General features: G+C 44.6%; 1 protein-coding gene across 2 annotated transcripts in view; it reads left to right on the top strand.

Moving 5' to 3' along the window:
* Nucleotides 1-24,456, top strand: part of LOC126390742 (adhesion G protein-coupled receptor L1-like) — a 33,483-nt gene extending 9,027 nt beyond the window's left edge. For both annotated transcript variants that reach the window (XM_050045179.1, XM_050045178.1), the window contains exons 2-24: nucleotides 1,302-1,421; nucleotides 3,708-3,921; nucleotides 4,434-4,543; nucleotides 6,726-6,933; nucleotides 7,716-7,980; nucleotides 8,084-8,423; nucleotides 8,508-8,801; nucleotides 10,750-10,853; nucleotides 10,993-11,178; nucleotides 11,294-11,332; nucleotides 11,424-11,604; nucleotides 11,707-11,829; nucleotides 12,005-12,222; nucleotides 13,521-13,694; nucleotides 15,044-15,256; nucleotides 15,352-15,572; nucleotides 15,732-15,798; nucleotides 15,947-16,035; nucleotides 18,914-19,082; nucleotides 19,173-19,322; nucleotides 19,422-19,518; nucleotides 19,605-19,715; nucleotides 21,407-24,456. In XM_050045179.1, coding sequence (XP_049901136.1) covers nucleotides 1,352-1,421; nucleotides 3,708-3,921; nucleotides 4,434-4,543; nucleotides 6,726-6,933; nucleotides 7,716-7,980; nucleotides 8,084-8,423; nucleotides 8,508-8,801; nucleotides 10,750-10,853; nucleotides 10,993-11,178; nucleotides 11,294-11,332; nucleotides 11,424-11,604; nucleotides 11,707-11,829; nucleotides 12,005-12,222; nucleotides 13,521-13,694; nucleotides 15,044-15,256; nucleotides 15,352-15,572; nucleotides 15,732-15,798; nucleotides 15,947-16,035; nucleotides 18,914-19,082; nucleotides 19,173-19,322; nucleotides 19,422-19,518; nucleotides 19,605-19,715; nucleotides 21,407-23,400 — 5,637 coding nt within the window. In that variant the 5' untranslated portion in view covers nucleotides 1,302-1,351 and the 3' untranslated portion in view covers nucleotides 23,401-24,456. The remainder of the gene's footprint in view (nucleotides 1-1,301; nucleotides 1,422-3,707; nucleotides 3,922-4,433; nucleotides 4,544-6,725; nucleotides 6,934-7,715; nucleotides 7,981-8,083; nucleotides 8,424-8,507; nucleotides 8,802-10,749; nucleotides 10,854-10,992; nucleotides 11,179-11,293; nucleotides 11,333-11,423; nucleotides 11,605-11,706; nucleotides 11,830-12,004; nucleotides 12,223-13,520; nucleotides 13,695-15,043; nucleotides 15,257-15,351; nucleotides 15,573-15,731; nucleotides 15,799-15,946; nucleotides 16,036-18,913; nucleotides 19,083-19,172; nucleotides 19,323-19,421; nucleotides 19,519-19,604; nucleotides 19,716-21,406) is intronic.
* The last annotated feature ends 1,185 nt before the right edge of the window (nucleotides 24,457-25,641 follow it).

The following is a 25,641-nucleotide window of genomic DNA, read 5'->3' as shown; positions in this document are numbered from 1 at the left end:
GTGTGTGTGTGTAATTTATTTCACTCCAGGCTCACTACTCACACACTCTCACTTAGAGACTGCTGCTCCTCCAAGTAGGCCGGCCGGTGGCCCGGGGCTGGATTTTGGTTGCAGGCGGGGAGCATGGTGCTGCGAACAGGGGGACTGGGTGTGTGGCTTTGTCAAGGCCCATCAGTGTCCTTGCTCTACTTACTCTGCATCAACACTTAAGGGTGTGTGTATGTGTGTGTGTGTGTGTGTGTGCGTGTGTTCGTGTGTGCCCTGCACATGCACAACCCTTTGAATGCATGTTGGACATTTGTTGAGGAGTGACCTAAATCTGTCTGCCATCATTACCTAACAAGAAGACGGAGAGAAAAGCAAGTTGCAAATAAACACACGCAAGCACACATATGTATATCTGCACGCGCACATACGCGCACGCTCCCTAAAACACACACACACACACACACACACACACACACACACATGCACACAGACTGGAGACCATCATGGTGGATGGATACTCTGCACACACCGCAGCGGCAGATTGAGAATGCTAAGCAAGAAATGAAATAAATAAATGCAATGCCGTGCATGATGCAGTTCAGCCTCCATCCTCCCTTCTGTCCAGGGCCAAGAGTTCAGTCTATATTAAGGAGTCATATTACTGTTGTTCTCTTGTATCTTGCCCGCCTGCGTCCCGTATGTTCCCTCGTAGAACTCCACAGCACAGCATCGCCCTCTGATCACCTGCGCCCTCAGTCAGCTGTTTACTTCGTTACCCCTGCTGGGGGAGAGATCGTCTCCACGACATCATTTATTTAGGATTACTGAAAAGTGGCCTAAGCTGAGCCCAACACTCTGCCGGTGTGTGTGTGTGTGTGATAGAGAGAGAGAGTGTGTGAGGATAGAAAGATTAAGACTCTTTTATGGGTCAGCGGCCACTGTTGCTCCCAGCTAATTACGGACTTAAAACACGTACTCACATGCGTGTGCTTTCACTCACAGATACACACACCCAGCATATCTCTCCCTCACTGTCTCCCTTTAGACCGCACTGTGCTATCACCATGGTAACAGGAGATTGAGGGACTTTTCACTGCACCGAATGCTCAATTGTTATCTATTTCTCTCTCTCCTCCCTGTCTGTCCCTGTATTATTCTGTCCCCCTCCCACCCTGCTGTGTGTTCTCACGTGCACTCGTTCACTGTCAGTGTGTGTTACACACCATCGCATGCAACCACACACAGACTGATCTCACAAGGAGATGCTGCACTTCTTCACTCCCAATCTCACACTTCCACTGCTTCCTCCCCAGGCTCTCCTAACGCGGCTGGTGGTGTGACATCCTAACTCTTCCCGTCCAGCATGGCTGCGTCCCTGTGGTTCCTGGGGGTGTGTGTGCTCGCTCTGGCTCACGTTGCCCCCTCCAGCCAAGGTAAGCGTCACGGCATTGAGGTGGTATCATGTTGAGGTTGAGGTGATCCTGACACAGCGATCAGAAAGATGAATCACAATTTTTTTTTTTAAAAGAAGCAATAGATGATGCCAGTGCTTCCTAGATTTGGGTGACTCAAATGTAAGTCATTGTTTTGCGAAGTGAGCAAAGTCGTCACGAGAAGTGGAACTCAGCCCACTGCCTGTGAAGAAAGTCATGTTGTGACCTACATAAACAAAAGCTGAAACATTTGAAGTGAGCAGCTTGCCAAAGGGAGTCGTTTGAGAATCCGCCTGTAGCTCCTAGTTAATAAACAATCAGTCATTCAGCACCACGGACAGTTACAGTACACCAGTAGCATACTGATCACGCCGACGTGTTGGCTTTGAATGTGGCTTTAATCCTGATGCGGCGAGCACCTTTTCATGCGTACATGATACTCAAGATGATGTGAACAACAGGATTAAGGTAATGGTAATGTGATTTTCTCCAATAACCCTGGTTTACATGGATTAATATGGCAGTCAGGTGGGTTTACACACACACACACACACAAACACATAGATGTGACATAGTGAGATCCAGCGTTCAAAGGAAAGAAAATAAAATCTCATTCTTGTCAATTTGTGTTTACGGAGCATCTGACAGCCGAATGTATAAGCTTTATCCTCCCTACTGACTTAAAACACAAGATATTGTGATGTGCCCACGCTTCACATCGCATGCAGGTGTCACAGCAGAGGTGCGGTGTGATTTATGTCAACAATCATCCTCTGTTTGCCTCTGGGAATCCCTCCAGTGTAGGTGTTCGCACATGTCTGCATTTTAAAGATTTAATTAAATCAAACATGAGGTGTTAACAGTGCAGGAATGTGCGTTAACTATGTTGTGCTTACATCAAGTACAGGTTTAGATTGAGGTAATCAGAGTCTGGTGTTTAAATGACATTTGCTGTAATTGCAAAATTATTAGAGTGTGTGTCTGCGTATGGCTGATTAAGTCCCTGGAACTGTATTTAAAGGAGTACTCATCCATTTTGCATATACAGGTCTGTATAATCACCGCTGGGAGTACCACTCAGCCTGTGGAAACACTTGTTTTTCTGTGGCTCTGGAGGGATCTTTTCAAAGTCTGAAAAAAATAACCCAGATGATGTCATTAAGATTATCTAAATTTAGGCTTTTGGGCTACAATTTATAACAGACCCATACAGGGACTGAAATCTCATCCTCTGCTTCAATTTTCACCATTTGCTTCGCCATGTTAGAGGCGTGGTTCCATGGATGGCAATGCTGATTGGCCGCTTTGGTCCAGATTAATGGATGGATTCTCATTTGTGATTTCCAGTGAAATGTCTCAACAATAGAGTGCAATGAAATTTGGTATATTTGAGACTTAGCATCAGTATATTGGCATTGTCATTAACATGCTGATGAGCATTTACCTCAAAGTACCACTCATGCCTGACTGAGCTATTAACATGGCTGAGTCTTGATTAAAAGCTGTCCCTCGTGAGTTCCCCAGCTTTATGAAAGTGCAATATGAAACTACTAGATTGCCCTTTTAAGTCTTGATACAGGCTGGTACAAATCAACCACACTTCCTACAAAGAGACAACCAGACTATTTGCTGTCTAAAGGCTCATCTATACTCTTTGCATACAAAAATAGATCAGTTTATTTCACCCTTTGTAACCATCACTGCCCACATAGTACCATGAACTCTTTATGTTGACATAGATACATCAACTAGACGTCACTAGAGGAGGACAAACATGGCGATGGTGGAGGAGGTCGTAATAATGTACCTTTAAGGGAGGCATTGTAGAGGAAGGTGGTCTATGAGGCTATTAAATGTACCATGACATGTGGATAGAGATTTCCTTTCACTACAGTGCTGATTTGTTCCTTTCTGCCATTTTTTAAATGTCTTCATTGTGTCCTACAGTCCCATCTTACTCGAACTATACGCTACACTGCCCCCACAACTGCTCCATTTCATCTGCCTCCATAAGCTTTCAGAAAATGAGCACCACTATAGACAAGGCTCCGTCAGTGTGTCTATACACATCTAATGCTGAGCAACAATGAACCTTTGTTTTTTTTTTTTCACAAAATATCACAATGATTTCTGTCAACTGGATTCTCCAGATCAACACAGTCTGAAGACAAAATAAATGATTGTTCTTTTAACAAACTCTGTTTCCTTTCTATTTTCCTCCACCCTTCACCATCTGCCTCATCTCATCCCCCTCGTCTTCCCTCTACATCCACCCCTCACAAACAGCTATGTCCCGGGCCGCCATGCCGTTCGGGCTGCTGCGCAGGGAGCTGGCATGCGAGGGTTACCCAATAGAGCTGCGCTGCCCAGGAAGTGACGTGGTCATGGTGGAGACGGCCAACTATGGACGCACTGATGACAAGATCTGTGACGCAGACCCCTTCCAGATGGAGAACACACAGTGTTACCTCCCTGACGCACTCAAGATTATGGCCCAGAGGTGTGTATGTGTTGCTTTACACGACTGTGTTTGTGTAAGAGCTTAAATCATACAGCAAAGACGCAAATTGAAATGTCACTCTCGTGCCATTTGAGTATGTGCAAACATTTTGGAAGCAGTTAAAGCAATCAATGAGAGCATCTACTGTTTCGTACATACAGTGTGTGTGTGTGTGTGTGTGTGTGTGCACTGCTGTCCAACATACGTGTGGATTCATGTCAGAGGAAACTTTAGACAAAGCCAATACGTGTGTGTACGTGCGAGTGCAGTAATCTCTCCAGCTGAGTCTGAGTGCCGGGCTGCACCATTAGCTGTGTACTCAGCAGTGTTTTCCTCGAAGAACTGATCAATATTCAGCGAGAGGGAGAAGGAGAGTAGACAAATGGAGTGTCCTTTGCTTCCCCTTTCCTGTCTGTTAATCACTTTACCTTCCTCCTTTGTTTTCCCTTCCTATCGTCCCTTTCACTCATCAATCCTCCCATCAATCCATCCATCCCTCTGCTGTCCTCCAGGTGTAACAACAGGACTCAGTGTGTGGTGGTCGCGGGGGTCGACGTCTTCCCAGACCCCTGTCCTGGAACATACAAGTACCTGGAGATCCAGTATGAGTGTGTCCCTTACAGTGAGTATGCATATATTTAAACACACATGTACACACACACACACACACACACAAACATGATTACGCACATACATGTGCATGCGTATGCAAAAAAACACACAGAGATTTAACCTGTTTTTGTCTAGCTACATTGTAGGCTTACAGTGTTTTTTTCTTTTGTTCTTATAACCTCTGATGTCGACTGTATCCCTGAGAGATTGATGGATAGAACAGATTTTTTTTTTCTCAGGGAGTGTGTGTGTGAAATATAAACAGAAAGTTGGATGGAGAAATGACAGAGAGGGAAACTGTAGGACATTTGCATACTGTATGTCTTCTGTGTGTGTGCGAGCGTCTGCAAGGGTGCGCGTACGCACTTGCGCGTGCATGCGTGTGTGTGTTTTCTTTTTCAGATTCACGCCACGGGAGTTGCTCTCTTTTCTCCACAGGAGCCTGATTGAGGGAAGGAGAGATCGTGGGGGGGAGGTGGAGGGAGGGGAGAAGGGGGGTGGGGTGGGGNAGGGGGGTGGGGTGGGGCGGGAGGTGAGGGGGAGAGGAGAGGAGAGGAGGGGAGAGGAGGGGAGTATGCTGGGTCTCCTTTGTGCTTCTTTCTTTCTTTCTTTCTTTTATGTGAACTATAAAGTTTGTGGTGAGAATGAGTTCCAAAGTCTTTATCTGTGCAATTCTTTCTTTCTTTTCTCTTGCTTTCTTTTTTCTTCCTTTCTTCCTCTCTTGCTTGCTTTCTTGCTTTTTCTTTACTTCCCTTCTTTCACCCTCTGACTTCTCTTTCTTTCTCTCCCTCTTTTTTTTCCTATGCTTGAGTAGAAGTGGACCAAAAAGGTAAAGACAAAACATTGTAGCATCTTGATCTCTCCTTACCCCCGACCCCCACTCTTTTCTCTCCTTCTCTTCCTCTCTCCTACCATCTCTCTCTTCCTCCTACCCTAGGACGTTGTTTCGTAGTCATGCTGGATGTTGCCCCCCTTTTTTCATTTCCTACTCGGTTATTTTTTTTCCCACCCCCCATTTTATCCATCTCTTGTTGTTGAAACCCGTCCTTTTATCCAATTTTATCCAGGTTCTGCACCTAGTCTCTCTTCTTCCTGTTTTCTCTCTCTCTTTCTCTCTCTCCGGTTTCTTCCCCTCTTCTTGCTCTCTCGCTCCTGGTCGATCTCTCTGTCTCTTGTTTCTCTCCCTCGGCCACTCTGTGCACACACAAACATAAACACAACACAAACATAAACATAATCCTCTCGGCCTTTTCTCTGCTCTCTTTTTCACACACAAGCACCTTTTCTTTCTTTCTTTCTTTCTTTCTTTCTTTCTTTCTTTCTTTCTGTCTTTCTTTCTTTCTTTCTTTCTTACTCTTTCTTCCTTCAAGTCATTCCTTCCTACTTGTCTGATCATCCTCTTCATGCTTATTTTCCCTTTTTCTTCCCTTATAGGAAGAGCCCCTTATTTATCTTCATAGGAAAAATAAGACCAAATGTGTGTGATTGTATATCCTTCTGGATGTGTGCTTACCAAGCACTGCTTCTGTGTGTGAGTGTGTGTGTGCATGCCTATCTGCATGCCAGTGTGAGACTGTACAGTATACATATGTGTCCATACAGTTATTGACATGTGGGTGGACCAATCGTTGTGCTCGGCGTAAACTAACCTGCCCTCTCATTCACTTCAAGGCAAAATTTAGCCCCGCCTTCTGCGTCCCTGACTCTACCTCACACTCTTTTTCACTCTTTTTGCACTAACCCACCCACACACACACACACACACACACATGCACACACACACAAAGCACATAAATACACTCACACACCTTTCATTGCAGTGTCCCTGTTGTATTACTCACCACACACACACGTACACACATACACACACACACACACACACACGCTAACAGTGTGTAATACGACACACTTTTACGTCTCTTCTGTTGCTTGCCTCTCGAGATCAGCACAGGTGTTTTAAATCCCTCTCTCTCTTTTTCTCTTCATTCTTTTTTCTTCTTGCTGCATCAACTGCATCTAATTCGATCCATTTTTCATGCATCGATCCATTTTCTCCCCGCACCTGCCTCCACTATCTTTCCACTCTTTTCCCCCCTCTCCCTCACTTCCCTCCCCACTCCTCTTCTCTCCCACTCTTCTTCTTCTTCTTTCTCACATCCTGCTGTCTTCCCCTCCTAACTCCCACCTTCCAGTTTTCGTGTGCCCCGGCTCACTGCTCAGCATCCAGCCGGCCTCTTCTCTCCTGGAGGCGGAGCATCAGTCAGGGGCGTGGTGTAAGGACCCGCTGCAGGCTGGTGACAGGCTGTACGTCATGCCGTGGACGCCATATAGGACGGAGGTGCTGTATGAGTACGCCTCCTGGGACGACTACCGTCAGAACAGAGTCACCACCACCTATAAGTGAGTGATGTCCGTGTGTACTCATGTCACCTTGGGCTCTGGACACTTATTATTGGAATTTTGAAAATCTATAGATCAAACTATTATTCAGTTCATTCAAAGAAATGTAAAATGAAACCTTTAAAATTAAAAAAAAAAAGAAAAAAAAGAAATCATTTAAATGGTTGAATTCATAAGAAGTAATTGATGGTTGAGCACTACTTTCTTGTTTTGTTCAATCAATTTTAAATGGGAATAGAGCAAAAATTAATTTCTAAATCAGAGATTAAAGCCCCTGAAAACAGGCTTCTATGATTGCTTGTAACAATCACAGTTAAAGTTATTAATTTTAGGATTTTTATTTATTTGATGCATTTTGTGGCTGGTATTTTTTCTGCTATAGCCATTAAATGTGTCAACACTCATTAGTTAACTCTTTATATAGTAGTTTGCATTGTCAGTGGCGGAGTCCGCCATTCTCACTCTTGCTTAAAACAGTGTACATATGCACAAAGGGGCACAGAACTGCTGTTAGATAATGATATACATGTTTATAGAGGACAGGAATATATGAGATCATATTTTCTTAATCTAACAGCACAGATACAAAAATATGTCATGTAAAATGACCAGAACTGTGACAGAAAAATGTGAGTTCATGTCAGATCTGTAGCTTGACTGAGGAAAAACAGGTTTTCAGGGCCTTTACCCTCTTTTCCTGATTAATAATATGGATTAAATCCTGATATAAATCAAGTAAATTTGTAAGTACACTTACTATTCCTCATCATTCTCTGTCCTAGGTTACCTAGCCGCGTGGATGGTACAGGCTTTGTGGTGTATGACGGCGCTGTGTTTTACAACAAGGAGCGAACACGCAACCTGGTCAAGTACGACCTACGGACACGCATCAAGAGCGGTGAGGCTGTGGTGGTCAATGCCAACTACCACGACACCTCGCCGTACCGCTGGGGAGGGAAGTCAGACATCGATCTGGCTGTGGACGAGAACGGCCTTTGGGTGATCTACTCTACTGAAGCCAATAATGGACGCATCGTGGTCAGCCAGGTACAGTGGGAGGAAGGAAAACAGATCGATGATTGGAAAGAGAGAAGAAAGAAGGGTTGTAGATGAGTCCTCTCATCTTCCTGTGTCTTTTTGTCTTTTGCAGGTGAACCCGTACACCCTGCGCTTTGAGGGTACGTGGGCCACCGGCTTTGACAAGCGAGGGGCGAGCAATGCCTTTATGGCCTGTGGCGTGCTCTACGCCGTGCGTTCTGTCTTCCAGGATGACGAGGGGCAGGCGGACGGCCGAGTCGGCAGCGACATGGTGGTTTATGCCTACGACACCAGTCGTGGACAGGAGCTGCCTGTTCAAATACCTTTCCCCAACCCTTACCAGTACATCTCCTCCATAGACTACAACCCCAGAGACAACCAGCTGTATGTGTGGAATAACTACTACGTGCTGAGATACCCGCTACAGTTTACGCCGCCACCACCCACTAAAGGTTTGTGCAGCAAGTCCAGTTGTATATTTGGACATACTGGTATGGAATGAAACTAGAGAATCAACAGTGTTTTCTTCCCTTCAGGTCCCCTCTCCTCTCTGATGACGACCGTCCGCTCCTACACGGCCACTGTCGCGCTGACCCCAGTACGACCGTCAGCCTCTCACCCAATTGGCGTCATCAACCGAGGACCCTTTGACCAGCGCCCAATCACAGCCATGGTTCCTCTGACCCCACGTCCACCTCTGCGTGTCCCCCTTGCTCCCGGGGGCCCTGGTCAGGTGGGCGGATGTGAGGGCCGGGTGGCACGAGGGGTGCAGTGGCCACCCACGCTGAAGGGAGAGACAGTGGAGAGGCCCTGTCCAAAAGGGTCACTGGGTAGGTGTGGGGTGTGTGTGTGTGTGTGTGTGTGTGTGTGCAGATGTGAGCATGCCAGCGTGTGTGTGTGTGGTATTTGCATGTGTGTGTCTGTATCTCGTTTCTCTTTGAAATGTAGTCGGATGTCCCCTCTTTGAACTTGCCCTCAGATGAGAGAGAGAAGAAAGAGGTTATAGTGTCAAGAGAGGCTGAGTTCGTCAACTCTTCCTCTCGCTGTGCAGCTGTCTTCCTCAGTGTAGCACTCCCTCCACGCAAAAGCTGTTATGGAGATTATGGAGATAAGCCTGTGGTGCATTTTGCCTCGTCCTAATCACGCTGAATGGATTGGACATGGTTTGAGCACAGAGGTGACGATTTCACTGGGGGATAATCTAATATTAAATCTTGTTTATTACTGAACGCGGGTGAGGCTGTTGTCTCATAAATACATTTAATTTTCAGAAGTGGTGTGTAACACACTCTCTTGCCCTATTTTTTTCATAAAATATCTTCGCAAAGTACCAATTAAGATTTTCTAAGTTGGAAGTTAGCGGCATGGTTCAGTCTAAAAGTTGGACATGCTGGTGAAGACAATCAAACAAACTAAAACTTACCAGTCATCAACCGAAGTGTTGTTGTTAGATGCTAATGAACACCAAACCAAAGATGAAAGAGTGAATACTGCACTGTTATCCAGCAGGTGGACTCAAACCCAGCTTCACATGCTAATGTTGATATCCTCATATTAGGTATGTATTTTTTTAAGCTTAACATGGGGTCCTTCTGCACACAAGTGGCCAAAAAAACACCTTCCTTCTTTTTCTTTATAGAAACTAAATCATAACCCCCAATACGGAATCCATTACTAGACTCCAACAGACAGAATTCTATTGGGAGCACATATTTTTAGGTTTCTAACCGCTTCATCCTCTTGAGGGTCGCGGGGGGGCTGGAGCCTATCCCAGCTGACATCGGGCGAGAGGCAGGGTACACCCTGGACAGGTCGCCAGACTATCGCAGGGCTGACACATAGAGACAAACAACCATTCACGCTCACATTCACACCTACGGACAATTTAGAGTTATCAATTAACCTAGTCCCCAATCTGCATGTCTTTGGACTGTGGGAGGAAGCCGGAGTGCCCGGAGAGAACCCACGCTGACACGGGGAGAACATGCAAACTCCGCACAGAAGGGCTCCCACACCCGGGATCGAACTGGCAACCCTCTTGCTATGAGGCGAGAGTGCTAACCACCACACCACCGTGCCGCCCTTTTTAGGTTTTTTGAAGTACATTTTGAAGTCTTTGGGGAAAAACGAGGAATTTATTGACAGCTTTGTCTTTTTTATAATCATTGATGAAATCCATATTTAATCAAGCAGCTGTTCCTCTAAACAACACATTTGATTATTTCACTGCAACAAGAAAAAAAAAGAAGAAATTGTAATTTAAAAAAAGTGTTTTTAATTGTGTTTTAATTGATGTCCACAAAAATTGACAGACAATCATGCACAGCTTTCTCTGCCTTCCCAACCCCAAAGCAATGCCCCAAAAAATAAATAAATAAAATTAAATTAAAGAAAAAACAATATAAAAATCATAAATAATTAAAAGAGGAAGAGAAAAAAGAAAGTTTCAGAGAGTTACATGCTTTGGTTGCCATTTTGACAGTAGGAAAGTTGCTACTGTATATCACATTACAATTTGCACTGGAAAGCTAAATAAACAAACACATTACAGAGCTGCATATTCCCCATTAGTCCCTGAAGCTGCCCTTTTTGCCATAAAATCTATATATGGTTGCCTTATTTTTAAAAAGTCCTTACTTTTACATTAGGTAAGTGTTATTGGGCCGCATGGGAAAACATGCAAGGAGAAAGAGAAGTGACAAACCACCTCAGGTCCTGCACAACTCAAGCTATCCTTCCTTTTTCTGACAGTCTGTGTCACCCCGTCTGTCTCTGCAGGTATAGCCTCCTATCAGTGCATGCAGTCTCCGGTGGGCTGGAGCTCCAGAGGGCCTGACCTTTCCAACTGCACCTCTCCCTGGGTCAGCCAAATTGCACAAAAGGTTAGTCTCGCACACACAAATACACACACACGAACACACACATATACACGCTGTGCAAATGCCCTAAAGCCACTCAGCAAGCAGTTCTCTCTTAAATGTCAAAACATTTGACATTACAAACGCCCCCACCTCACTCCAGATTAAGAGCGGAGAGAACGCGGCCAACATCGCCGGGGAGTTGGTCAACCTGACCCGGGGACGGATCTATGCCGGTGACGTCAGCATGTCGGTCAAGCTGATTGAACAGCTATTAGACATCCTGGACTCCCAGCTCCAGGCCTTGAGACCAGCCAATAAAGAGTCGGCAGCACGGAATTACAACAAGGTAAATTGTTCCTGTTGTCAGTGCAGAAGTGTACATGTACTTGACCTTTCCTGGAAATGAGAGTGGAAATGTCAGCGATGATGATTCTAACAATAGATGTTTTTCATCTTTTCAGCTGCAGAAGAGGGAGCGCACTTGCAAAGCTTACGTTCAGGTAAGAGAGACAAGCAGACTGTCAGGCAGACGGATAGATAGTGAGATAAAGATCAGGAGTGGGAATGAAATACTCTCTGTCTCTCTGTTAGGCCGTCGTTCAGACAGTTGATAACCTGTTGGGTCCTGAGGCTCTGGTGTCCTGGGCGGATATGAGCAGTGTTGATCAGTCCCGCTCGGCATCGTTGCTGTTAGATGCGGTAGAGAAAGGAGCATTCCTATTGGCTAACAATCTCTATGAAGGTCGCTTCAGTGACAGAGCACCAAATGTTGGTATGTGGTCTGTGTCTTTATTTATTTCTTTTGCTCTCCACGTCATGAAAATTAGCACTTCATCTAAGCTTTCGTGTCTGATGTGTTCCTGCGTGTGCACAGATCTGGAGGTGTATGTGCTAAATACAGAGGCAGATATACAGGACCTGACCTTTCCTCACTCCTACGACAGCGACAGCATCTTGCAGATATCAGCACTGGCTCTGCAACAGTACAGCAACAACGGTCTGTGACGCACACCAAAACTAATCAACATTTTACACAGTGACAGCTCAGCATTATAAAATATATTGCTTGGGTTAGACAAGTAACTGGCTATGGAAATAACACTAGTTTTCCTCCACATATCAACTGTCTCCTGTTAAATGTGCTCATCACTATGTCCCCGTTTCCTCTGCAGGCCAAGTGAAGCTGGTCCTCTCTCTCTATAAGAACCTGGGCTCTTTCCTGACCACCCAGAACTCGACTCTGCGGCTCGGGCTGGGGCTGGGTCAGGGTTCAGAGGCCAGGCGTAGGAGCCTGGTGGTCAACTCCCATGTCATCTCCGCCTCTGTGCACAGAGGATCCAACAGAGTGTACCTCTCCGAGCCTGTGATCTTCACTCTCAGGCACCTGCAGGTCTGTTTGGTTCAAAATTAATGTTAAAGGGGACCTCTTTATGCTTTTCTCCATTTTCTGTCATATATTTACCACAGGGGTGTCAAACTCATTTTAGTTCAGGGGCCACATATAGCCCAATTTGAAGTGGAAGCTGTTGAAGAAGCAGGTTAGGTCATCCCCTGCCTTACAATCTGAAGTTCAGCAGTAGGTCTCCCCTTATATTGTTTTAAGACAGAAGTCTGATACAGATTCTTTTGTACTGAAGCTGCTGGTTGACAATATTTTGCACAATGTTCAATATCTTTAAATATGACCATATAGAAAGTACTTATTGTTATTTCAGAGAGCTGTATTCTGGTCAGAGTGAAAAGTCTCTAAGGCAGTATTTCACATGAAGTATCTGCTCACTGTTTAAATTGCTCCTGAAACCTCTCAGCCTTCACATGTGCATCAACATTAGGTGTGGAAAGTCATCTAGAGGGCTGGATTGGACCCTTTGGCGGGCAGGATCTGGCCCCTGGCTCATATATTTGACACCCCTGATCTACCGTATATTATAACAAGGTCAGATGTTCATGTTAAATGTAGGAAAAGTTTCAAGTAATGATGTAAATGTATGCAGAAAGCCTCAGATTTTTCCTGAATACTCTGTTTTCAATGAGTTCTTCTTCTTTGGACGTCACACTATGACAGATTTCTTTATATGTCAATCTGCCCCAGGCATGCTTCTGCAAATTTTTACGATACAAAGCCTACAATGCTACATATAATTATGTGGTAACGTCAGGGAAACATTGAAACTTGGTCGACAGTTTTGTAAATTTCTTCCTGAATCAATGATTTTCAAATCATTTCCCCTGCTGGAACATGTCCAGCTGTGAAGATTTTGGTTTACAAGCTTTAAGTGGTGATTTTTCGTGGTAAAAAAGTGCTGCTATTCTCTGTTACACTTATTCCCGGCTGCAATGATGACGCAGATGTGGATGACACGGAAATATGGACCAATCAAAGCAGACTGGGCTTTTTCGGGAGGGGGGCGTAAAAATACAGGTGCTAAAATGGAGCGTTTCAAACAGAGGGAGAATACAGGTGTTTCAGCATAGACAGAATGAGGTGTGTATGTGAGTGTTTCTGAACACTAAAGCAGGTAAGCATGTTACAGTAGAGGCCCAAAATACATTCATAAGTATGAAAATGAAAATGAAAAAGATCATAAAAGGTCCCCTCAAAGACACAAATTCCTTCTGTGCAGAATCTGATCACTGAGTATTCTTTAAAGGCACTAATATATATTTCATATGTGTTTGTCTTCACAGCTGGAGAACCACTTTGGCCCGAACTGCTCTTTTTGGAACGGATCAGGTGTTTCTGGCAATGGCAGGTGGTCCACGCAGGGCTGCCGCCTGTTACACACCAACAACACTCACACTACCTGCGCTTGCAACCATCTATCCAGCTATGCTGTCCTCATGACGTATCAGCAACCTGCTGTGAGTAACACACACCACAACACAACACAGGTATATTATGTAGGAAGAGTCGGTTACTTTTTTAATCCTTCAAATTTGGCCTCTCCTCCCTTCATTACTTGGACGTACTCTGCGAGCTACTACGCTGTTGTAGGAACATTAAATTTGTTGTAATGGAGAAGCCGAAACTTTAGCAAGCAAAATAAGCTAACCGCCAGCACCTACGCGTCCAACAGAAAACCGGCCAACTCCACGTCGCTCTTCATCCTCTCAGTGCTCGCCTGTGGAAGAAAAAGTGAAAGCCAACCACAGATTCACTCTTTTGGAGCGAGCTTTGTCTGCTTTTTTTTTGGTACTGTGTCCACACTTTCTGTAGCTTCCTCTTGGATGTGTGCTGCAAGTATCTGCTCAAAACTTTTTTTTAAAAAAGTCCCGACCTCCCCTGCACGTTGTTTTTGGCTGGAGGCTACATGCCCAGAAATACCCACAGCAAAATAAGAAAATACAGGCAGAGGGCAGAGTCTCTGCGTATAAATACACTGCCACACACTTTTAGTGGGTCATAAGTGATGATTGAGAGAGATTACTTTTGCGTGAGCCTATACATTATTTTTTAGAAGTCATGAATAATATATCCATTTAAATCACCTTCACGGCGGTCAGGCAGCAGATTTAAGGCGACAGTATGTGTGGTGCTTTTGCTTCATTTGCATGGACCTCCTCTTGTACAGGAGGACGACAGTGTAGAAAATGTTATCTCACTCACCTTGACTTTCAGTGTGTTTAATTTTACAGATTATAAGCCAAAATGCACACCGCAGTTTTCTCTGTGCATGCAGCATTTCTGGATACATATGAATTGTCTGTATTAAACATCATTACTGCTATAGTTTTCTTTTCAGTTGGCCAGGTGCCAACCTTTAACTTCATAAATCCAGCTCCATCCTCGGCCAACAATAGCTTCCTGACTCCACCTTTATGCACCCATTTGCTGAAGCGCAGTTGGACTTCACCCCCACCGTGCTCTCCAAAATGTTGTTTAAAAATCAAACACAGAGGGGGTGATAATTGTGTGGTTGTAGCTGTAAGAGAGAGAGGGAGAGTGATAAATGCTGCAGGCTATTTTGTCCTGCCATGAAATTGAATTAAGTGTTTCTCTGCAAGATGTTCTCTTTGTTCGGTGTGATTTTATTCATCTGAATAGATGTTTTGTAACACACAGGGACACACAACCAGAGGAAAAGACACATGAGCGCTCCACACCACATCACAAATATCTGCCTACATTTATACATGTGCTCTTTATGATCACATAAAACATGTTTTTTAATCTGTCTTTTCTTCCTTTCCTGTCTGCTTCTCTTCATCAGTTCGGGGTCGGTGTAGAAGAGCTTCTCGTCTATGTGGTTTCCTGGGTTGGCATCTCTGTAGCGCTGGTGTGTTTGGCCACCTGCCTTACCACCCTGTGCTGCCAGGGGGCGCCCTGGCATACAGACCACAGCACCATCCACTGCAACCTGTGGGCCAACCTGCTCATCACAGAGCTGCTGTTCCTTGTTGGTGCCAACAAGACGCAATACACAGTGAGTGCTCAGATGTGACTGTGGCTGTAGTTTAAAGCATTTTGTGTGCGGTAGCATTTTGTGAAGTATTCCTCCCTGTCTATCCAAATTTGCAGGTTGTGTGCTCCATCATTGCTGGCCTGCTGCACTTCTCCCTGCTGTCAGTGTTTTGCTGGTTGTGTTTGGAGGGGGTGGAACTGTACTTGCTGCAGAGGGAGGTATTTGAGGGGCGTAACTCCAGGAGGAAGTATTTCTACCTGTGTGGCTATTCTATTCCTGGGCTGGTGGTGGCCGTGTCCGCAGCCATAGACTTCAGAGGCTACGGCTCAAAATCTGCGTAAGTTGACTGACCTGTGTGTGTGTCTGTGTGCATGTTTTTGGATGGAGACAGTTCCTTTCCTGCATATTTCAATTCTTGTGTCAGCTTTTTTAGATATTCTTAATATACACTGATTAGTTTGTGTGCTTCTATGTTTGTGTGTGTGTGTGTGTGTAGATGCTGGCTGCGAACAGACAATTACTTCATCTGGAGTTTCCTTGGACCCGTCGGTGTCATCATTACGGTGAGAGCTCACGCTCGAACACAAACGCCAACCTTTTTCATACATTGTCATATATCCTGGATCATCAGCGTGTAATGACGTCACGCTGAGTCATTACTGATGAGTACATTTGAAACAGTGTGTGCTGTTCGATCTTTTTGTCCATTAGTTGAACCTGGTTGTCCTGGTGATGACCTTACATAAGATGCACAGCACTGCTGCTTTGAAGCCAGACTCCAGTCGCCATGACAACCTGAGGTAAGTACAGTGTCTCATGCTGATCTGTTTTGGGTGATTATGTCTAGAGCTCGTTGTGTTTCAGCAGCTTTGGCTCCGATCACACAGTAATTAGAGAAATGTAGTAAAGTCGTATTGATAAACTGAAAAAGGTTGATAGAAAATTTTACTGATGTTTTCTCTGCCTTCCTGTGGCATTTTCATCTGTACTGTTATTATAATTTTATTATCTTTCATAGTTCTTGTATAATGTTGAATAGTAACCCAAACACCTGATTAAACCAGATATTAAAGTTAAAAGAAAACTGTAAAAACAAGTTTTGTATGAATGTTTCCTGAGCTGGAGACAGTCTGTTATGTGTGGAGAAGCCAGTATTTAGAGATTTTTAGTTATTGAAGATATTTAAGCCAATGTGAATTTCATGACAGATGGGGTATGGTAAAGCTCCATCATTTTAAATAAATTCAAGTCAAGCTTTGGGAGCTTTTGGAAGACAATAATAAAATGCACTTCAGCAGTTTTGACAGCAGCATGAACTATTTTGCATCTCTGCATTTTGAGTACGTAAAGGCCAAACCTTAGCTATGCTGTAAAAATGAAAAATGAAGGGGGGTATTTGCGCTCAACAAAGGAAAAAGTGTTTTATTATTTGTAGTTTTTCAGTTTCTAATTAAGCTCAGAGAAGCTTGAGGATGATGTGGATGTATGCAAGCTCTTCTTTAACTTGCTAGACATTGATATCAGATACATGCACAGCAGTTTTTTGTGTCCATGGTTGAGCTGCCCTTTAAAGTAGAAACACAATTAAAGGGTAACTTTGGTCTTTTTCAACCTGGACTGTGTTTTCTCATATTGTGTCCAAATGACTAATGAAGACAGCATTCTTTAGGGTCCGGGCAGCTAAGCTGCCAGGACACTATTGTATTCCTAGGAATTCTTCCTTTCTTTCTTCCAAGGAAGTCATACTTCCCAAGGGCGAAAACTCACCAAACTTTACAGAAATGTCCGGCCCCATGCCAGATTTACTTAATTCCAAGGACATGTCAATATTCCTCCTGGGGGGGGCACAATAAGCGTTTAAATTTAAAAATCTTTAAAAAATACCTACAAAATCAACAGTACATGCTACAGTTTTGAAACTTACCAAACTGTAGCCCCAATACTGCTGAAACTTTAGTCCACTTAAACTCAGTACAAATTATGAAGTCCATCACTCAGTTTTTTTCAAAAACTGTAAAACGTATAAAACCTATCTCCCCCCACAGTTTTTGCTCAATTGTCACCAAACTTGCTACAGAGCATCTTCAGACCGTCCTCCACAAAACTTGTTTCTCGGATTTTTGATTTATCAAAAATTAAGCCTACAGTGCATCAGAATGTTTGACTGTAAACGGTACTGTAAACATATACTATCAAATTCTTGCTAAATACATTTTCAATCTTCCTGAAAAAAATTGAGAATATTTTGGAGTCATGGTTGATGAAGTTCGGCAAATATCAGAATTTTATCTCAAAAACTGAATTTTTGAGAACATTTTGAATTCTGCTCTCATGTGAATAATTGCAGTCAATGCAAGAAGCATTTTTAAACATCAGTTATTCACTTATGGAGCAAATCAATCACTTTTAAAAACAAATTACCAACGTCTCCATGCTGCAATATGTGTTTTCAGATTTTTGTCTTGATAACTGAATTTTTTACAGTGGTTTCAAATCTGCCTGCACAACAGTGAATGGCTTACTCAATTTGTGAAGCCACTGTTGTATTGCCACTTGCCAATTAGCTCAGAGTGATAGATGACAGTCTTTGGTTCCAGAAGTTGTGGGTTCAAGCCTCAAGTGGTCCAAAATGAACATTGTTGTCAACTGTCTTGTCTTCCTATTCTCCTGTTTGTTGCTCAGAATTGCCTAAATTTGCCAAAAATAGCCCGGACCCAACCCATCGCTGCGCAGCAGCTATAATTTTTAAATTGGTCCAGTATTGTGTGAAAGCTCTGCAGCCAGCAGCTGTGAAACAGGCTGCAGTGTAACCACTTGGGGCAATTGTGCAGCGTCAGTTTACGTCCACTAAAAGTGCTTTTTTTTGCCACTGACAGGTTCAGATTGTTATTTCATGTGTCTGACAACATTATGGAAAGGATCCCTACGGATAGAGACCATTTTGTTTAACCAAAAACAACCCAGATATTGCTATTGGTACTCTCACCAGACTCCATTTAAATAAACAGTAATTTTAGCGTGCATAGAGCCAGCATATTTTCACATCTAAATTGGTGAATTAAGGGTTTATTCTAACCATACTAGGGTTGGTGATCTTTGGAACAGTGGAGAGATGAACCAAGACTGTTTTTTGAGCTTTACTTTGTTTCTGTTAACTTTGAATGAAGTGTGTTTTACGATGATAAAATTACGGTTCATTTAAATGGAGTCTGGTGGGTTTGGCGATAGCAATTTCTGGGCTGTTTTTCATCGAATGAAAAGGATCTTACTCTTCAACAAAAAGGTCTGTCTCTGTAGGGTATTTTCCATAATGTTGTCAGACACTTCAGATAACAATCTGAACCAGTCAGTAGCAAAAACAAGCAGTAGACATAAATTGATGGTGCACAATTTCTCATTAATGCTACACTGCAGCCTGTTTCTCCACTGCTGGCAGCAGTGGTCTCCTGAATACTGGACCAATTTCAAAATTTGTTGTTCTCATTAGTTACACAGACACAAAAACCTGGGAAAATAGGGTCCTGGTTGAAAACACTGAAATTTCCCTTGATACCTTCTCTGTGCTATTTAAAGCTTTAGGACCTGAAAAATCTAATTGCACAATCATTCTAGGAGATTTAGGTGAGTGAACTCTCGTTAAAATCACTTATCAGACTGAAAATTAAATGTCATTTCCAGGGCGTGGGCGGTGGGCTCCCTGACGCTGCTCTTCCTGCAGAGCGTCACCTGGTCCTCAGGCCTGATGTTCCTGTGTGCGCCGTCTCTCCTCCTGGCTTACCTCTTTTCTTCCCTCAACACCGCCCAGGGCCTCCTCATCACCATACTGCACTGCACCCTTGCCAGGAAGGTCTGTCTCTGTGTTCATGTGTCATTATGTAACTGCAAGACTCTGTAACATCATTATTTGTGACTAAACATGTTTTAATATTGCGTGTAGGGTCAGAAAGACTACGGTCGATGTCTGCGCCTCTCGCAGTGCTGCGCCACTTCCTCCTCCAGCTCTCCAGACTCTGTGAAAGGTGCCGCCCTGAGGTCCAACAGCCGCTACACCAGCAGCCAGAGTCGGAGAGCTACTGCGAACAGACAGGTACATTACAGTACACTAAACCTCTCAGTCTGTAGCTCTTTGTCTCGCTCTTACTGTGTCTGAGTCAGTTTGACCTTGCGTGGATTATTTCTGTTCCAGAGCCGAATCAGGAGGATGTGGAACGACACTGTTCGCAGACAGACTGAATCTTCTTTCATCGCTGCAGACGTTAACAACACACCTACTCTTAACCGCGGTGAATATTTTTTTTCTGTTAAATGTCAGCGTTGCCTCCCCTGTTGTTCAAGAATATCATATTTATTTCTCTCCCTCTCTCCTCAGCTGCTCTGGGGAACCATTTCCTCACTAATCCAGTGTTGCAGACTCACGCCGGAGCCTCTCCTTATGACACGATGCTCGCCCAGGGATACAACCAACCCTTCACCTCCACAGGTATGTTTCACTACAATGTCCTGTCATTCTTCCTAATTATGACATTTCCTACACAACTTACTCACTCTCCCTCTTTATGTTGGTATCTTTTACAGTTTCTTTTACTTATGTGTGCTCACAGTACCATGCAAATCTGTTACGCCACATTAAAAAACAGCTATAAAGGGCAACTTACCTACTGTATGTAGTTAGTATTTATGGAGGCAAGGCAAGTTTATTTATACACTACCTTTAAGGTATCATAAAAAACTGATTAATTAAAAGCTGAAGAAATAAAAAGTCTTTAGCATCATTTTAAAACTGACAGTCGCAGCACATCTTAGCTCCAAGGAGAGCTGGTTCCAGTAAAAACACTGAATTCTGTGTCAGATGGTGTGACCCTGCCCCAAAACCCTAATGCCAACTGCTCAACAACTCACAAAACTCAGCCGTTTGTTATGAGAGTCTGGCTCTAGGTCACAGAATCTGACAGGTCACAGATCTTGGTGGTACTAGCAGTGGGCAGCGTAATGGCTAAAAGCCGTTTCAACACTTTTAGATTGAACTCTGGCACCACTTACTGACCACTTCCTACACATGTGAGAGAGCAAACATATCTGCAATATATTTTGGGCCCAGACCGCTGAGTGACTTACAGACAATAAGTAGGGCCTTGAAGTCAATTCTATATCTAACTAGAAGCCAGTGTAAGGATCTAATGACTGCAAAAATGTGCTCTCCCTTCTTGGTGTTTGTCAGTATTCTAACATGAAGGAAAGAGTGTTACTTCGAGGGGAGTTTGTTAGCGTATAAAAATAATTATCCAGCAGTAAATCCCTCCAGTTTCTTGATTAAAATGTGCACAGTCCAACCTGTGCTGGATTATTGTGGACAATCCTGATATCGATATGGAGGAGTCTTAGAAATTAAAACTAAAAGGATCCTTTGAATTTGGGTTTTAAGATTTGTGAATATGAGCAGGACAAATGAAATGTAAATGCTCTCTTATATTAAAAAGCTATGTGATGACATCACTGTTTCTAACTGAGCTCAAAGATATCTTTCATGTTGGCATAAATTACTTATATGCCTATATGCTGGTAAGATAATATTGCTTCATAATATCAGGTATCCAATTGACCGCTTGGGCTCTACTGTCTGAATTTTTTGATGTGGCTTCAGACTTTTGCTCAGTACAGTTTTTTATTTTTCTGTTTCTGTACAGTCTAAAAGTTTGAAATTAAACCTTGCAATGTTTTTGTTTTATACCAGTGTGGTGTTCTGTTTTTAATTTTTGACCTTGAAATGTTTGTCTTTTAAATGTTTTTTGATCCTTTCCCTCTTTGTCTCTCTGTCTTAACGTGGACCAGTAGGAACCTTCAGAAACAAGCAGAGTATGAGCTCTCCTTTGTTGTGCTCACTCAAATCATTGAGCGCCACTTCCTTGTGCAGTTCATAGACTACCCGTGCAACATTTGCACACAGTAATTATTCATAGACCATGACGACATAACATACATCCCTCCCATGTGGCCACATAATCGAACATTTCAGTAAAGAATATTGTTAATATCCAAATCTTGTTGGTGAAACCACACATGAACCTTAAACTCTGCTCATTCATTCATACGTTCATTCATGTGAATGTCTCAGTGTGAATGTTTTATGGTATCCCCGTTTGGTAACTGTCATCTTCCTGTTTCCTCCAACAGAGGGTGGTGTGTCTCAGAGCCAGGAGTCCTGTGGGTTGGACAGTGTGTGTCTCAACGGAGGATACACCCCCAACACCTTCACCCTGCACGGTCTGGGAACCACACCTGGATCTCGAGCTGGAGTGGTGGGCAGCACTGACCTTCTGCGGGAGGGAGGAGTCGGGATAGGAGGTGATGACATCTCCCCGGCCCTCCTCACCCCCCACGGGGCCACAGATCTGAGCAGCGGTGCTGGAATGCGCCGTAACCTCTCTGATGCAGCGGCACTGGAAAAGATGATCATCTCAGAGCTGGTGCAGAGCAACCTGAGGCCCTCAGTTGCCATGCCTGTTCCTCCTGAACGCTATGGAAGCCTGGCAAGGCCTCACCACCATGACAGGGCGGCTCTCACACACACTGCCACTTTGACTCGACACGCACAGCCACCACCCCAAGAGGGCTGGGCTGCCACCATGCAGCCGAACGCACGCCACAACGCACAAGAAGGTTGGGCGCATACACGGCACCACACACAGGACCCTGAGACACATTCCACAACAAAGGGACAAGATCACGCCACAACGCAGCGCTTGCAAGATGGCTGGTCACACTCACGAGTTTCTGGGGACTCTGAGTCCCGTGAGCTGCTTAAAGACGGGGACAGGTCGTTGCAAGGCACTCTGAGTCGTCGTGGGCTCCAGGACAGGCAGCAAGCACGTCCCCCTGATGTTCAGGCGAGACCCTACTCAACCCTCAGTCGCACACCTGGTACTCTGTCCCGCCATCGTGGCGCAGTGGAGCCAAACGCAGTCACAGACAGAGACAGAGACAGGGACAGGGAGAGAGACAGGGAGCGCTACCGGGACAGGCCCCTCCCGCCTCCTCCTCCCCCTCCACCACAGGAGTCTGAGCCCCTGTATAAGGCTCTGGAAGAGCCGCTGCTGATGAAACAGAGGGAGGCAGGCACAGAAACATGGAGAGGCCAGGACAGAGAGAAGGACGAGACATTTCTCTTAAAAAGAGACGAAATGATGGACGAATGGAGGGCAGGAACTGAGAGAGGGAGGGACGAGTCTTTTGCCTCTCAGACGAGAGATGGAGAGATGGACGAATGGAGAGGTGGAATGGAGAGAGGGAGGGAGGAATCTCATCTGCTGGAGAAGAGAGGTGGAAGGATGGAGGTTTGGCGGGGAGGAGCAGAGACGGACCAGGAAGAGACTTTTATAACTCAGAAGAAAGACTTTGGGATTGACGGATGGAGAGGCGGGATGGATAGAGAGAAAGATGAATCCTTGTTTTTAAAGGACAGAGATGGATGGAGAGCAGGGATTGAACGAGACAATGAGAAACAAAAGGATAGAGCGCTGGATGTGTGGAGAGGAGGGATGGATATAGACAGGGATGAATCTTTCCTGTTCGAGAGCAAAGATGGCGGTCTCGATGGGAGGAAACGAGGGAAAGAAAGAGGGTCTGTTCGGTTCCATGGCGAACGAGAGGATTCTGACAGCTTTGCTCTGCCTTTGACTCCTGACCTTGACCTTGACCCCGACTCCTCACCAATCTACGCCCGAGATTCAAACCCCTCCCCGCTCTACCCCGGAGACCGGCGCTCGCCTCCTCTCAGCATCTTCCCGCGAAGCTCTCCCCCAACGAATATCTTCGCTCCCCGAGACACTAACTCGCCTCCAAACAATCTCTACACCCGCCACTCCCCCCAGGTGTACAGCCGAAGCAGCTCCCCTCCTCGCTTCTACACCCGCACCTCCCCTCCGACCCTCTCGTACCCCGACAGCAGCCCTGAAGGTCCAGAAGAAGTTAGCCCCAGCGGCCAGCCCCAGCGGCCCGCCCTGGAACTGCCCTACAGCCTGGGGCGACCACCGCTGGGCCCGCGGCCAAATCACCTGCAGACCTTCTACCAGCCGCCACCGCTGCCATCAAATGGAGAGGCAGCGTACACACCAGAGCCGACTTCTGAGGGAGACGACGGACAGATGCAGCGGGTGACGAGCCTGTGACTAGGGCGGTGGTGATCGGGGCATAGAAACCAGGGAGGAGGAGGAAGAAGCTGGTGATAATAACAAATAATGATGATCAAACTGATGGAAATGATGATGACTATGATGATAAAGAGGATGATGATGATGATGATGATGATGATGATGGATGATGAAGGTAATGATGATGACAGTGATGGCTCCTCCCTGATTCTATCTCCCGATCACCACGAGACTTCCCCCTTTTCATGTTTTGTTACTTTTCTATGACTGTGATCCATTTATAACTCTTCCTCCTCCACTTCCTCTCCTTATCTTCTATTTCCCGAAACCCTGCTGTGTCCTCCCGTCTCATTGGTGCTTATCCTTATTGGCCCATCGTCTAAGTTTCTATTGGTTCGTCGGCTGGGTGTTGCCCTTCCCTGTAGCAAGCAAACAGTGTGTCAAAGAAGCACTTGTGTGTTGCCAAAAAAATCCTTTCAAAGAACATGTGCATGACTTTATAGTGGCTTTACAAGGCTACATACTGTATGAAAGTGTGTGTGTGAGCGTGTGTGCGAGTGTGCGTGCGTGTGTAGCTTGATGAGCATGCGTGCGTGTTAGGACGAATGTGTGTGCGAGTGTGTGTATATACATCATTCTTGTATAATTAATGTATCACAGTGAAGCATTTTATCAATATCAACTGGGGGGCCTCTTACACACATCCCCTCCTACTGATTTTGAACTCTTGACCAATCCCATTTCACATCAAGACCAAAATCCCCCGCCTCCGCCCCTCCCTCCGCTCGCCACAAACTGTCGGTGATGGAACTCGTTGCCATGGAGTTTGTCATAGCAACAGAACTCTTGACTCCAGAGCCAGAGATCATAAGAAACCTCAAAACTTTTCTGCAACCCCCTGAGATCCTTGTACATATCGACCTCAAGTGTTCTGATTGTCTTGTATTGCTATTGAAGTTCAAGTAAACATGTGAAATAAATGTTACTGTCTTTCTCTTTGTGTGGATGAACAGACAGAGGGAGGGGTTCACAATAAGGAGAAAGGTATCTGGATGGAAAAGGAGGAGAAGAAAGACTGTTGATGCATATAATGAGGAGAAAGAAATAAAGATAAAAGTACTGTTACACACAGTGGTTGAACAGTATACACTATATGTACGGTACCTGTACTTTACGTTAGTACCTCCATTTCCTGCTACATTATATTTCCACTCCACAACTCTATAAAACACTGCACTTCTTGCCCCAATACCTTTATCTGACAGCTACAGTTTGTAGTTACTATACTAAACATCGAGTCACAAATTTGATGACTTTAGACTTGACAAAAACAAAACAAACCCCTTGCAACTCGCCTTGGATTTTCAGACATTAACACCAATGACTTGTGACTTCACTTGAGCCCCTTTTACACCTTTTCAAGGCACGAATTTCACGCCCTTTTGGCTCTGCGTCGCACAGGTACAGTCGCGAAATGGGGGGACACATTTGTCTCACCTTAAAGCAGGCAGTGGAGGAAGTGGGACAGCTGGCAGGACAGGACCATGGGTGGGATGAGTGTGACAATTGGCGATTGTATTGTATTATGCGTTCGACCCACCAGGAGACTTAAAAAGCAGGTAGCAGCAGTTAGCGGCTAACTCAAAGAAGAAGAACAGTGAATGTCAACAAATTGGGAAAAACAATGATCTCCAGGAGATCTGGAGCAGAGGGCGAGGTCAGCCGACATATAACAGGGACAGTAAATAATTGTTGTTGCCATGTTAATGCCGGAAAGGAAGCATAATGACCTAATGTTAAATCACTGAGTACCAGATGGAAAAAAGAGAACACCAAAAATAATTTCATTTGTGTACCAGTCTTTGCAGTGGTGAACAAAAAATGAATTGCAATATGAAAAATACTTAGGTTGAAATGTTCTTCCAACGAACTTTTAACAAATGAATACACATTTTTCAGGACTTGAAACTCAAGTTTAGGACTTTGGACTTTGGGCGTGCAAAGAATATTGACTTACAAAACAATGACTACCCCACTTCTACTAAACATAGGATGATTTTAAAATATGAAGCATCATTACAAATTAAAAGTTCAGTGTGTAGGGTTTGGTGGCATCAAGTGGTGAGCTGAACAAAGCTGAAACTTCTCACGTGCCAAGCGTGTAGGAAAACTACGGAGGCTGATGCAAAAAAGCATATGGCTCTATTTAGAGCCAGTGTTTGATTTGTCCATTCTGGGCTACTGTAGAGCAACACGGCA

Source organism: Epinephelus moara, chromosome 5 (assembly GCF_006386435.1).
Source record: "Epinephelus moara isolate mb chromosome 5, YSFRI_EMoa_1.0, whole genome shotgun sequence".
NCBI classification, from domain to species: domain Eukaryota; kingdom Metazoa; phylum Chordata; class Actinopteri; order Perciformes; family Serranidae; genus Epinephelus; species Epinephelus moara.
Note: the sequence above shows the minus strand (reverse complement) of the source record. Positions and strands in the feature narration are given on the sequence as shown.